The following is a 14,215-nucleotide window of genomic DNA, read 5'->3' on the forward strand; positions in this document are numbered from 1 at the left end:
AGTCTGTAGAACAGAGGCCGTCCCAGCCGTGACTCGTCCGCTGGGAACGCAATAGCTTCATTGTGATGGAGCAGCAGAGAAATGTTCAATGGACAACTTTTCAAAAGGCTGCGACGAGGTTGGTTTGATGCCGACGGCGAGACAGGGAGCCGTGTCTAATTGTGCTTCCACCTGGAGCTGGCTCAGTGGGCACGCGGCCTCCGCTGTGTAATTGCTGCCCGCATGCCAGGCCCGAGTGACAGCTCCCTAATACTGTCACCTGACAGGCTATCACTCTTCCTCCCCATGCTAATGCAAATCTCTCCTTTTCTCTGCTGCTTCGGTGTCTCTTCACCTCTTTAACACCAAATGCGTTTGAACACGCTGCCTCTGCATCGCCTGGATGTGTGTGTCAAAATGTAGCTATTAATATTTAAATATAGTTCCATAGTCATGTAAAACCTCAAAATGTAGAGGAACTTTCCAGACTAAAATTAACCTGATATTTTTTCGTACTACTTTTTATGGTTCATTGAAAAACAACTCTTTAATGGTGATTGGACTCCTAGAGAGCAGTTTTTCTGCCAACAAAATATTTGAGGAAAAAGCAAATCTAAATTGCATCCTAAATTTGCATGCTCCAGCGCACTCAAAGTGTTTTGTATTTTGCTGGTGATTGCAAGCTACATACTTAAGCATGTGGACTTAGTAAGTCAATATTGACTCATAGACTTTTTCATTGTATCCGTTTGCATTTAACACCAAGTTTTATTTATTGCTTCTTGAAGTAACGTGTACACTTTCTGTACCACATGGGCATTGTTGTCTGCTATTGGTCAGGTAAAATGTATGTATGTCTTTAACTCAAGCCCATAGCCAGTGGTGGTTAGGGTGGTTCGAAAGACCCACCCCCTCACTGATAAAGGTCCAAAAAGTGTCCTATACATGAGCTCATTTCTTCAATTTTGACTGCTTTGCCATCATAAATTGTGAAAATACCTTATCAAATAAAGCTTTAATACAGAGAAAAATCTGACGTAAGTGACGTCATCTTTCACTACTGACCATCTGTATTGTTGTTAAATTGTGAAAACATTTTACAAATAACTTTTATTCTAAGTTTGGGACCTTATTCTTTAAAGAAAAAAATTACAAATAAAAAGCTGTGATGCACAAAAAGTCATTTTTGAAGCATATACAAGTATATTTTAATACTAATAAGGCTATTTTTGTTTTCCAGGAATTTTCAGATGTACTTTTTTTTTACAAGAGAGGCTAGAAAAATTGTGAAGCTCTACGTTGGTCCTATTATTATTATTATTATTATGTAATTTTTTTTTATTATTCAAGTGGCCAAATTCTAACTGAGGAAAGTTGAATGTGCTGGCGTGTTTGTTATTTGCTAAATAATTGGTGACTTAGCCTTAATAGGCAGTTTTTAATTTAAAACTTTAGCAGATTCCTTTATCTTTTCCTTATGATATATGATAAAAAATACATATAAATATATATATTTTTAATATTTTTTATTATAAATCTTTAGGAAATGTTTTTGGTACATCATAAAGTGTGGTTATGATGGCCACCCGACAAGCTAATCCAGAAATAAATTATGCTTAAAATGTCACTAAAATGCAGTATTCAAACTATAAATACTTAACTTCGTAATGAAATAGAAAAAAAGTCCACTTTTTGAAAAAAAAAAAAAAGAAGCAATCCTTTCACCAGGCTGGCTGTGGGCCTGTAACTACTGCTCATTTCAACCATTTGTACACTAAAAATTACATTTGCATCTAACTATAAAGTTTATATTTAATTAATATTCAATTTAATTAATATTATTAAATGTTATCTTTATCTAATGTCAATTTTAATGCCATATTTTGGACAAAATAAAGTTAATATATCTCACTTATAGTCCATAATGACACCAAAATAGTTTTTGCACTATTGCATTGACCAGAATTATAATACTAGTGCATCGCTAATAGTATGCAAATTGTGATTATTTATTCCACATAATGTCCTACAAAAACCGCTTACTGCATGCTGATGTTTCAGCATACAGGCAAAAAAGAAAAAAACAACCCTCATCAAATATGCTGTGTCTTTCCTCTAGAGCTCTACGTGCATCCATTTCCTCTCCTGTGCCTCTCTCCATCTCTTTTATATTACTGTTATGTAACTCCTCTTACCTTGGAATGCATACCCATGCCTCTAACTTCTCTTTCTCCCTGCACTCGAGCCACAGTGTGGGCATACGCCGTACCGATGGGAGGACGGAGGAAAGTGGAACAGAATGTGAGAATGAGATATTCGCAGTAATTCGGTAATGGGTATCACAGGACCAGACTGTGAATGAGTTATTCAGCAGGGAACCGGGCCTGTGCTAACTTCCAATGAGCCCGATGCAGCACTGCTATGTGCATGCCATCAGAGAGAATTTAAGAAAACAAGAGCCGAAGGGAGGGTGCGATGGATTCTTTGAGAGGGAGAGAGTTTAGTCCTGTGGTCTCATAACTGGAGGAATTTGTTTATAGGCACTTGGGGACTGTGGACTAGCGTGGTTGAGTTTGTGTGTGGGAGCGTTACAGAATTAAAAAGGGTTAAATTCATGCATGCTTGCTTACTTTTATTGAAAGCTAGTTTTGGAGCTTTTGCTGTGCTTCTCTTACCTGTCGCAGTGGTTGCACTTGAAAGGTTTGGCACCAGTGTGTTTGCGGTAGTGCCTCGTCAGTTCGTCGCTTCGTGCGAAACGCCATTCACAGCCTTCCCAGGAGCATTTGTAAGGCTTCTCACCTGCATGCACAAACACACATCATTTAATCCCCCCTTCACCATTCACACACACCTGTACACAGATGGTGCGCCTCTGGAGCGAGGCTGCTGCTGTGCCACTGTGAGTACAGTCAGCAGTTCCATTATCAACATCATTCATTACTGTTTCTCTCAATCACATATCCTAGCCAGCCAATCGGATCACACCATTTATTGCCCAGTTCTCCAAATTACAGCGCTGTAGCTCAAACCTCCTGCATTCTCAGTAGTCAAATGTAAAATATATATAGAAAAGAAAGAAAATGAAACAGATTTTGATTCAATCAAATCACTGTTTTACATTTTTTCTTAAACTGAAGAGGGGCTGCATAAATGTGCTCAGTCACCATAACAGAACGAATTCATAACCCAAAGTCAAGTATCCAAAATGAAGCCATTTGTGCTAAATGTTCTCCACCCTCCCAGTAAGCTCTGAAATTCAAATGAAGTTAAACAGATGGGAAAGGAGATACCAATTGTTCCACATGCCGTATTTTTATGCCTCAGATTTAAAATATGGCCTTGAGTGAGGAAGGAAGGGGGGGATTTCAGCACCCGAAGAGAGGGTCCCGGCACAGTGGCAGTGTTCCTAGGGAACAGAACAGGCTTCAGCCTGGGGCCTGGGTGGGAATGGGGAGGGTGTCGATGGCACTGATTCAGATCTGGAGGTGGTAATGATAATTGGGGTCTTAATGATGCTTAATGGGAAACAATGCCGTATTCACAGCACAAGAGCTGCCAGGTTTTCAAGCAAATGTTGTGTGCACCAATGTTACTAACTACAGTACAGCTCCATTTAAAATGAATGTTGCCCAATTTGAAAAAGTTATTTATTTAATTAGTGCCTAACATGCTTCTTAAGTAGGCTGACCACCAGGTAGGATGGCGATTTAGGGGTTTTATATACTGCATGTAATTTTTTGCATAAATATTTGTTACATTTAAATAACATGTTATAACAAAATATTTAGGTTGGCTTGATAGTCTATTACAGTCATATATATATATATATATATATATATATATATATATATATATATATATATATACATACATACATACATACATACATACATACATACATACATACATACATATATATATATATATATATATATATAAGGTTAGGTAAGTTGATAGGTTATGCATCATTGCTAGCGTGTTCTGGGAGGTTGCTATTAGGGGTGTACTGTAAGTCAGACGTCTCATCACAATATAATATAGCATCAATACTCTTGGCCAGTGATGAGATATTTGATAATACAAAATTGTATGATTAAATTCTGATTGAGTCTGTGGCATAACTTTGAGGTTCTAAGTGAGCTGTACATTTACCAGAATGTTACACGGAAACAGTGCAGATACTGATTAGACAGAGAATGGTCACTATACACTTCGTTGGATTTGCTTCAGGAGATACCAGACCCACTATATTTAAATAAACAGTCACGAAGAGCCACTGTAGGATTATTTAAATGATGGTTTCATGCAAGTTAACATGGCTGCTTCATGATCAGTAAATGAGATGCAGATGTTCCTCTTGTTGTGAAACATCTGTCCTAGTATTATTTATAATCTGCTCAGGAGAGGTGAAGTTCGAGAGGCATGAAGAAAAAAAACTTAACTGTTGTCTCAAACTTCTTTATATGAGCCCACAATATCGCATAGGTGTGAAAACAGGACAAAAAGGGAATTTACACACTTTCAAATGTTATTAAAGAAATTAAACAAACAAAAAAAAAAAATTAGCAGCACAGAAAGTCTTTCTATCGATGCGTTCACACACACAAGAGGAACTCTGTGTGTTCCCACAATAATAACATACTTACTCCCAGGCCCGTTTATATCAAAGTTGATATTTAGCCACACCATGTTGGTGTTTCGTAACATCTATTTGTTTCGAGGAGGACCCAACAATGATGGCATACAATTTAAAACTATATAAAGTATAAATTTAAAAAATAAATAGGGGAGCTAATAATTCAGGGGGGTTGATAATTCTGACTTATTCTACAAATAATCAAGACGTAACACTTCTATTTTCAAAATATATTCATTTTCTGTTTCTTGTCCTGTCTCTGTAACTCTGTTGCACTGTAGAAGCTCTGTCACGAAAACAAATTCCTCATATGTTTGAACATGGCATTAAAGCACTTTCTGATTCTGATAATATTGTCAGTATATTAAAAATAATCAAGACAACACATCGCATGCATGAATGCATTGTTACACCCCTGGAAGCTACAATGGTTCCTATGGTACTTCTATAGGGGTTGTAGTAGGTAGATTTATTGATTTTAAAGATCAATAATAAAAATCAATGATTAGTCATTAGCAATCCGTTTTTAAATCAAAATATCATACAAACCATTGTAAACTGGCCTGGAGTAGCAAGGAATTCAAGCAGTTCTACGTTAGTCTTTCAAGAATGTTTCTGAACCTCTGTGACTGACTCTGAATACTGACGGAGAAAATCATAGAGAGGAATGGAAATGATTACAGGCTGCTATTTTCCTTTTTTGTAAGGAGAAATGATCCAATAAGAGGTGGGGAAAGTGGAAGGCATTCCCTAGCAATATTTCATATCCTAAAAATGTATGCAGCTCTTATGGGAGCACATATTGCTGTTATGAAATCAAAGACTTTTCATCTATTTATCCAGTCTCGTATTTTAGCTTTATGATGCAAGATGAGGTAAAAGATGACATAACATCGGGTGTACCGCTACATTGCTCGGTCGGTCCTGAAAGTCCTATGATGCAACGCAAAGTAAAGAATGACACTGCAGGGTTGACGAGGAAAACGGCTTCACGTAAGGTGTCTGGACAGTCTCTTTTTCTATCCCCTAAAGATGTATTTCTTGACTTTCGATGACAAAGAGTAGAGGATTTTTAAATATAATACAATGTACTTGGCCTTTTTTTTTACCAGTAGTTCACCTTTGGGAAAACAGCAAACAAGCAGCAGGCTTTCTTTGACATCCCTCATCTTTCTTTGCCAGGCAAGACGCGACCAGACAAACAGCAGGTCAAAGTGCCTTGAGGTTTATTTTATTATGTTTGCCTGTCCTTGAGCTCCTTCAATTTATAAAATCAGTTGGAGGAAATATAGCTACGTCTGCTCTCGGGTGTGTGACTGCTACAAGTGAGCAGAAAGAGCATCTCTGTGTCATTTGAAGAGTGGCGGGGCCGCAGGTGTGAGACAGCAAACGTTTCGCACTACACTTTCAATAATTGGCCAAAGACCCCCTCGTGCTTGCTCCCTCCTTATGCCGTAGCCCCCTTCCTCCCCCTCTTTATTTTGTTCCCTCACTTGCTGTCTGACAGCAGCAAGGCAGGCTTGGACCTGCAACCACGGCAACCATAACACAGGCCAATTATAACTTGGAGAGTCAGGGATGCATGATGGAGTCTCCTAGCAACCAGCTGAGAGAGAGAGAGAGAGAGAGAGAGAGAGAGAGAGAGAGAGTGTTAAAAGGAGAATAGAGAGAGAGGCATCCAGTCGGTATGCAACCTATGGACACTCCGCAATACCAACCAATTATTGCTTGCTTTAGATATGCATGATGTAGTTGCCTGGCAACCTCAACTGTACCCAAAGAGGGTAGCAGCAAGGTGGGATAGGTTTAGACTATTGGAGCTTCTATTGGCGTCTAGAGCTGCAAATAATCAACCTATTACAGTCTTTTGATATGGTCTCCTAGCAACGGGTTCCTTCCAAAACAGCAAGTTCCTTCCCTCGCACTAGTGTCCTAGGTGTGTATGGTGCGCTTAATTACATTTTCCTCAGGACAGAGTGCCGGCAAGCTATTATTGTCTGCAAAGTTTAGATTTCAGTGGCAGGGTCCAATTATCATCCATTCATTTCATCATCTCCAGTGGCTCATGTAGCTTTTCAAAACAAGCTCTCTGATTGTAACCCACTTTTACCTTGCAAATCCCATTCAGGGATGTGTTATTAACTACTGAAAACACTGTTGACAAAGCAAAGTAGGGCTATGTCATTACCACATGGTACAGAGGCTGCTCTGTGATTGATTGTAAATGATTGTGTGCATTTTAAAACTTTATTTGAGAGACTTTAGACACCCAATCGAATGCATTAATGCATTCATACAATCAGAATAAAAACTCCTCGATTCCTTCCAGAGTTGGGTGTAATTCTAATTCTAATTACTAGGCCTGTCACAATATCTATTTTTTTGTTTTAAGATATATCACGCCAAAATATATTGTGTTAAACAATATTATTGCCATTTTAAGACCATTTTATATAATGCCACAATATAGTACACTCTTCCAAAGAATATTTCATTTAATTATATTCATTTTAACAATTGAATAATTAGGCGCTGGAATCAGAATGTGAAAACACATATCCAAAGTAAATAATAATATTATTTTTTTAAAAAAAGTGCAATTTAAAAAGTAACAGAGTCTGCGATATCTGGTACCAGATCTGTTTTCAGCTGTCAGACACCCACATGAAAATGAACTATAGTAATTAATAGTAAATCCAAGCGTCTTTTTTTTTTTTTTAACCATACTGACACTGACACCTAAAGAATTGTTTTTTTTATGCATGAGCTATATATATTGCATCACCAAAAATTATTGAGGTCATAGGCCTACTAATTACATTTTTGGGGGACCCAGTAATGTAAGGCATTTCATTTGTGTAACTAGATTACAGTTACTAAAGTCAATGTAATTGCGTTGCTTACATTACAAATATAGTTTTTGGAAGAAAAAAATGCTATTAAATCACGTTTTCTGTTGCAACGTCAATAAGCATGCACTTTTAAATTGCTGGAGAACGCAAGCTGAAATGGTTGCTGCTAAGAGTGGCTGTTTCCTTAAGTGGAAATTCAGACATTTTGATTTCATTGAGCGTAAAAACAACAATATTGCTATGAAATGCAGTCTATGTCAAGTCTCAAAAGATCTTTTGACTGCTTTTAACTCGTCCAGCAACTTATTGAAGCACTTGAATCGAAAGCATTCCACGACAATATTTGTCACCAAGGAGGACACAGGTATCCAACAATCAACCTAAACAGGCTAAATAGAATTTTTGTGCAAGACTCTGAGTGAAGGTATCTTCTGAATGTGAAGGGAAGGGTATCTGCACACGGGGCCGTTCACATTGCATTTTTTGTGGGCACACACATATTAGGTGTGCATATTGTGTGCGCTCGCATTTCCCAGGTTCACCCAGTTGAAAAAAATATGTTTTTAGCTAGAGTGGTGGAAATGTCCTATAATTAGGCCCACACGGAATCTGCACGAGCAGAAATCCACAAATTTCCACAGATTTTTAGCCCTTCATTGAGTCTATGTATTTACTTTCTATTTATTCAGTTTTTAAAATAATTTCACGAATATTATTGTGACATAATAATAGAATAAATAAAATGTGGAAAAAAAAAGAATATAAAGAAAATTTTATGTACAATACAATAAGTCTTTTTGTAGATATATTATACGAATACGAGAGACTTGCTTTGTTTACCAAATAAGTGGATCTAATTGAATTTGCATTTTAAACATAAGTTAAAAATGTATAATTTTTTTATTTATTTAATATATTACGTTTTTAGTTAAGATACTACTAAAATTATTTCGGAAAAATCCAAAGATTTTCTTTTTCTGCAGAAATGGCAAAAAAAAAAAAAAAGATTCTGTCTGGCCCTAGCTTTAAGACACCATCAAGTTCAAATACATGTAAAACATAGCACGATTTATTTTACCAACTGAGTAATGTGTAAACTTGTGTTTTTTATTTAAGTCTACATTAGTCTACAAGCCGACATTAAATAATCAGGCTATTTCCTTGGTAAAAGTTCTAAATTGAAACATGAATATCTAGAATAAAATGCGGTAGTGTGTGCAGGTTACACCAGACATATTGACACTTCATTGTTTATTTATTTATTTATTTATTTATTTATTTATTTATTTATTTATTTATTTATTTATTCCTCTGGCTAGTTTAAAATGCATCAGGTTAAGAAGAAATGTTTTAAGTTTGCCTTGTTTTTGAATCGCTTTTTAGGGACACAAGAGCTAAATATTAGCATAGAGTCCTGCAGCATGTAGTCTTCCCTTAAATCCTGATGTAATTTTTAATCTCCCTGTTTTAGAAATCTATGAAAACAACCAAAAAACAGGATTAAGCAAATTAAATTAATAAATCTGTCTTGCAATAAACCTATAATATGACGAGCCAAAATGCCTCTTCAGGGTTTTTTATTTTCCCATTTTACCTGTTATTACTTGCTTCCTCACATCTTCAAAAGCAAAAGTGCCTTCTATAAGCTAGTCAACAGCTGGCCACAGGGGCTAGATACGCTGCATTGAGGCCACTGTCACAGTGGGTTTCGGGGCCATGGCAGAGTGCAACATGCTCTCAGGTTCATTGAGAGGGCAGCAACGACAGCACCGGAGCGTGCGAGCCTGAATTAGCTGGGAAACGAGATTTAGCTTAGCCGGTCTATCAATCATCTTGCAATTACTGACTGCAGTGGCAGGTTTTGAATGGTGTGGCTAGGCTCATTTTAGTCTGAGATTAAGGTGCAGGGAGAGAAAACCAGCTATCTTGCTTTGGGGCTGTGCTGCAGAAATCGAGTTAGCTTCACAAGATATTGTGTGACCCTTCTATGGTAACGGAACCTAGGCAAAGAAGATTTTCCAAACTCTGAAACTTCATCGCATTCCGTGCACAGCTACAGTTGCTATACACTCTCGAGGGAAACAACATGTGAATAAAAATTAACAATATAATGTCTGCAGTCAATCACCTGTATGTGTCCTCTGGTGTGCCTTCAGGTGGGAGCTTTTTGTGTAAACCTTCCGACAGCCATTAAACTGGCAGCGATGGACCCTCTTTTTGTTCTCTGGGATGTCCCCTCCACCTACTGTACCAAGTCCTCCTTCGCCATCACTCTGTGTGCCACGATTTGGTGGTGAAGGTATCGAATGCGTTGCAACCAGCTTTGCCGCTCCAAGGCCGACTTTCTTGGCCACCAGTTTTAGTGTGAGTGTGCCATCAGCTGTGGCGGTAAGAGTCTGTGTGGGCTTAACAAGATGGCGACCCAACTCTGGGGAAGAAGGTGGCGTGAGGGACGTGACTGCATTTAACTGGGCTGGATTAACCCCTCCACTGGCTTCTTTGAGCCCTGCATCAGTACTCTTAGTGTTGGCTGGGGTGTGGAGGGTTTTGGGAAGGGACACAAGCAGAGGTGGGGGGCTAGGCTCGTCGGATAAACTGGGCAGCAAAGGGTCCATCAAATCCTCGTCGCTGTCTCCCTTCATGAATGCTGGCGTAAGAAGGCAGTCGAGCTCCTCATCAAAGAGTTCTGAAAGCCTTTTGGGCTCTGTCTGCAGGTACCTCTCCAATTCCAGACATGTCTGCAGGGGAAACAGAAATGCATAAACATGAGATTTTAGCCTCAGAAAACTAAGTACTAAGTGTCTCAAAAACTCAGGTATAGTTGAATGTGCTACAACAAAACACGTGGTGTGCCAACACCTTTTCAGTTGGGACTGGTTCAGTTAGTTGCACTTTGGAAGGTGTAAATGAATACATCTGCTACAAAGAGACTTTTTGCACAGAAAATTGTTCAAGTGCAGCTGGGGGGCAAAATTTTCTGGGAGAAAAACCCGAACATCCATGGAATTTTTATTGCACTTGCTGCGGTTGAGGGAGCAGTATTTATCCATGTAGCGTAGCACATTTCGTACTGTGCTTATTGAGCGAGAAATGACCGTCTTATTACTTAAGATACCTTTCCCCTCACTCTGGTTTTTCCTCTGATGAATACTTTGGCAGACAGAGGGAGGACGAAAAAGAAAGACGGCACTATCATGGCTCACTGACTGCTCACTCAGCAGTTTCTTTTTCAGTGGTTTAACATTATTGTTCCCCAGTCACAGTGGCCAGTTTGGATATTAGACAGTTCTGTTCAGTGTGTTGCGGTAAAAGCACTTTGGCACTGCACTGGCAGTGGAGTAAACCTCACGGTTATTTAATTCATGTCAGCTGTAGGTTACAGCTGCCGTATGTCATTTATCTACTCTTATTCTGTCATCTACTTTATCTCAGACCTAAATAAACTGTACAAATTTTTTGTCAATTTACTTAATTAAAATACACATGTTTTATACACATGTTTTTATTTTATTTTGCCACTAGTCAATCTGCAAAATAGGGAAAGAAATACAAATGTACAGAATGTATTTTGTCAAAAAATAAGTTTGGTAACACTTTATTTTGCTGGTCCATTTGAGTATTAGTAGATTGTCTGCTTATTATCAGTTGATACTGCTCCTTTAACAGACATTAAATTTATTATAGTTAGAAACTTTGCAAGTACACTTACACTAAACCCTTATCCCATCTCTACTTATAATCTAATGAGAATTAGTTGGCATCTAGATGCAATGTAACTTAGATTCAACAAACAGACCATCAAAATAAAGTGTGACCTTAAGTTTTTGTCTTCATTGAGATAGGAAAGTATAGTGATGACAGAAAGCAAAATGGGAGAGAGCAAGATGATATGGGAAAAGGTTTCCAAACTGTGTCTCTTGACTGTCTTTGACCAAGAATGCTACTGTATGTCATATTTAATATTTATAACACTGTAAAAATGTAATTTAATGCTTTTAATTACAAAACCTGCTGTACATTCATGGCTTTCTTTGAGGTTACTGTTTATAATGCAGTGAAGACCCAGTTATTGCATTAGTGAAGTATTGACCATTCATTTAACCTGAAGCCAAATGGTTCCTGTGCACTTTCTCTGACCTCATTGGTGACATTTAAAGAACAGCTAATACTGTAGCTACAATTTGACTTGTGTTATGTAATGCGGCATAGGCTTTAACAAAACTAAAATAACTAAAACAGTCCACTGCAGCAGCTACAATTTACCACTGCAAGCTCTCCCAGTGAGCTCAGTGTTCATTTATGATTCTGAGCACTACCTGGAAAGCACATGAATTATCCATTCACTGAGGCTTTTTAAAGCCATGTTTTAGTGAGCATGAATTTTAGCAACCAAGAAAGATCATGCACCTCTGGAATTATTCCATTCTTGTGCATTTTGTAGGTCTTATTACTTTAATAGATGCTCCGTGGACATACTCAACCTACATTGATAAGCACAGAGCAGCATAAGGATACATTTTCTATGTCATGCAGCTTAAAGCAACATGCTACTGAGGGATGGCAGAGGTTTGAAAGATTTTGGGATGAGCACACTGTACTTTTTATAGGCATCTACACAGCCACATGAACGAAAAAAAGAGAAGAAAATGCCGGTGAGATGAATCAACTCTTCGGGACTGGCTGCTAGTGTAGAAAGCCCCTTCATACCCTGCTTATATTGTGCGTACTGAGCTCCATCTATTATAAATGCAGTGCCAGGGGGTTCATAGGCAGCTCTAAGAGGCAATGTCAAACAAAGAGCGGGCAGAGAGAGACGAGGGGGAGAATCGCAAAACTGTTATTAGCAAATGTGGATACAGTCCAAGTTAGACACAAAGGGGAAATTATCGCCAATCTCAGAGTCAGTTCCTCTCGCTGTCTCCGCTCCCTGCTTGGATAATAAAGTCGGCACATTATCTAAACTAATGTGTTTATATCTCCACCCGCATCTAACAAAACAGCCCTTTTTTTTACACCCTCTCTATTTTTGGGGTTGAAATTATGATAATTTTTTCCTCATACAAATAGATTTTAATTAAGCATTTTGGCTTTCATCAGATGTCGTTTGAAGTTCTACCTCTTGATGCAAAACCGATCTCTCTCCAGCGCTCTTCTCTCTCTCTCTCTCCCTACACAGCATGCGCTGATGACTAATTAGCCACTCAAACGACCCAGCAAAGAGAGGCTCTTTATTCAGTTAATTTGCTGATGGGAAGCCTAAGTGTGTATGTGTGTGTCTGTGTGCTTGTATGTGTGTAAGATGTAGTGACTAAGAACAACACTTGAGTTAAAAGTGCTGTATTTATATATTTATTTAACATTTTGTAGGACTGTAGGACGCACTTCTGATAAACATCCCATAAAGGGTTTTTAGAATCTAATGCAATAGAAGAGACTTCTAGTTTTTCATCCCTGATCTTATGCACAGACATGTCTGCACAGCTATTAAAGAATACTAAATTGCTAAATAATCGAGTATAGTTGAGTTCAACACGTGCGCAAACCACTTGGTGCACTAACAAAAGTCACACTTGTGCTATTGTAGCCTCACTATCCATGTGGTCTAAAAATTGGACTACAAATTTAAAAATTGCATTGCAAGGAAAGTGCATGGACCTTTATGGAATGGCTGAAATATACTTTGAGTTTAGGCATAATCTTAGATGGTTTTCCAGCTGGACTTCAGCTGTGGCTAAGCAGGTTTTCCAGGCTGACAAGTGCCATAAATCACTTTAAAGCAACATGGTCACTTGACCAGCCTAGAAGACCAGGGATTAGCAAACTAACCACATAAAGCCCAAGCAGGAACAGGAGAACTTGACTAACTTTGGTGTTTCCATTCATGTACCAATGTTTCATAGTACTAAATGCTTTATGTTTCCTTTTTTTCCAAAATTTAGCTGATTTAAAGGACCTACTGTATGATGAAAACCCACTAACTTGTTAGTGTGATTCTAGTCTGAGAACCATATATGCTCTAGATGAACCAAAGAAATTATTCTTTGCATCTAAAATGTTATTAGTGTCATGCAGAAATATGAACGACCCAGCTGTTTTATCCATTGAAACCTGTCTTAAGCTCTGGCAATGTTTTTCTTCAGAGAACAAGCACTCTTAATGATCTGGGAATGAAATAAACCTATAACATGCTATCATTTCAACCTACAGAGTTCACAACCGTTTCCCAGGGTGCTGTGATTCCATCATACCCATTAACTCTTTTACGATCATAGCCATTCCCTTGTAAGACAGAATATGCGTCCTTCATGTACTGATGGGCTTTTGGCCTTTTTGCACACCATTTATCTATATTATTTCATGTGTGTATATATTATTTGTTTTGGGGTGGGGGGTAAACTATGGATGCTGCACAATTACCTTCGTAATGACACAACAATTACCCGGGAACCCTCAGAGAAAACTAAACGACACACACTCGCCAGCAGCCTTAGACTCTGAAACTCTATAGCCCATAAGGACCTCCCTCCAGGATCTGTCTGTCCATGCACCGAGAGAGATACCGAGCCGCCTGCAAATTTGCCGTCGAAGGCATATCCTATCTGTCCTGATGACATATAAACCATCATCACAGCAGGGTGGACATCAGAGTCATCTGAGGCCCTCACCGTCATGGATAGGATTTCACGGATCTCGCGTGCCTTTTCAACCGCTCTCTCTGTTTGGCTCCTGCACCTCGCTGGCTGAGCTC

At 38.5% G+C, this 14,215-nt stretch overlaps 1 protein-coding gene and 1 long non-coding RNA gene across 2 annotated transcripts in view; one reads left to right on the forward strand and one right to left on the reverse strand.

The window, feature by feature from the left end:
* The window catches only part of LOC147842401 (uncharacterized), a 143,105-nt gene that overhangs the window by 42,069 nt on the left and 86,821 nt on the right, over positions 1-14,215 (forward strand). The gene's annotated exons all lie outside the window — the stretch shown is intronic.
* Positions 1-14,215, reverse strand: part of klf7b (Kruppel like factor 7b) — a 53,597-nt gene that overhangs the window by 8,643 nt on the left and 30,739 nt on the right. Inside the window, 2 exon segments of the mRNA NM_001044766.2 lie at positions 2,655-2,778; positions 9,596-10,205. Of these exon segments, the coding sequence (NP_001038231.1) occupies positions 2,655-2,778; positions 9,596-10,205 (734 nt within the window).

This window comes from Danio rerio, chromosome 9, assembly GCF_052040795.2.
Source record: "Danio rerio strain M-AB ecotype USA chromosome 9, GRCz13ab, whole genome shotgun sequence".
Lineage (NCBI taxonomy): Eukaryota > Metazoa > Chordata > Actinopteri > Cypriniformes > Danionidae > Danio > Danio rerio.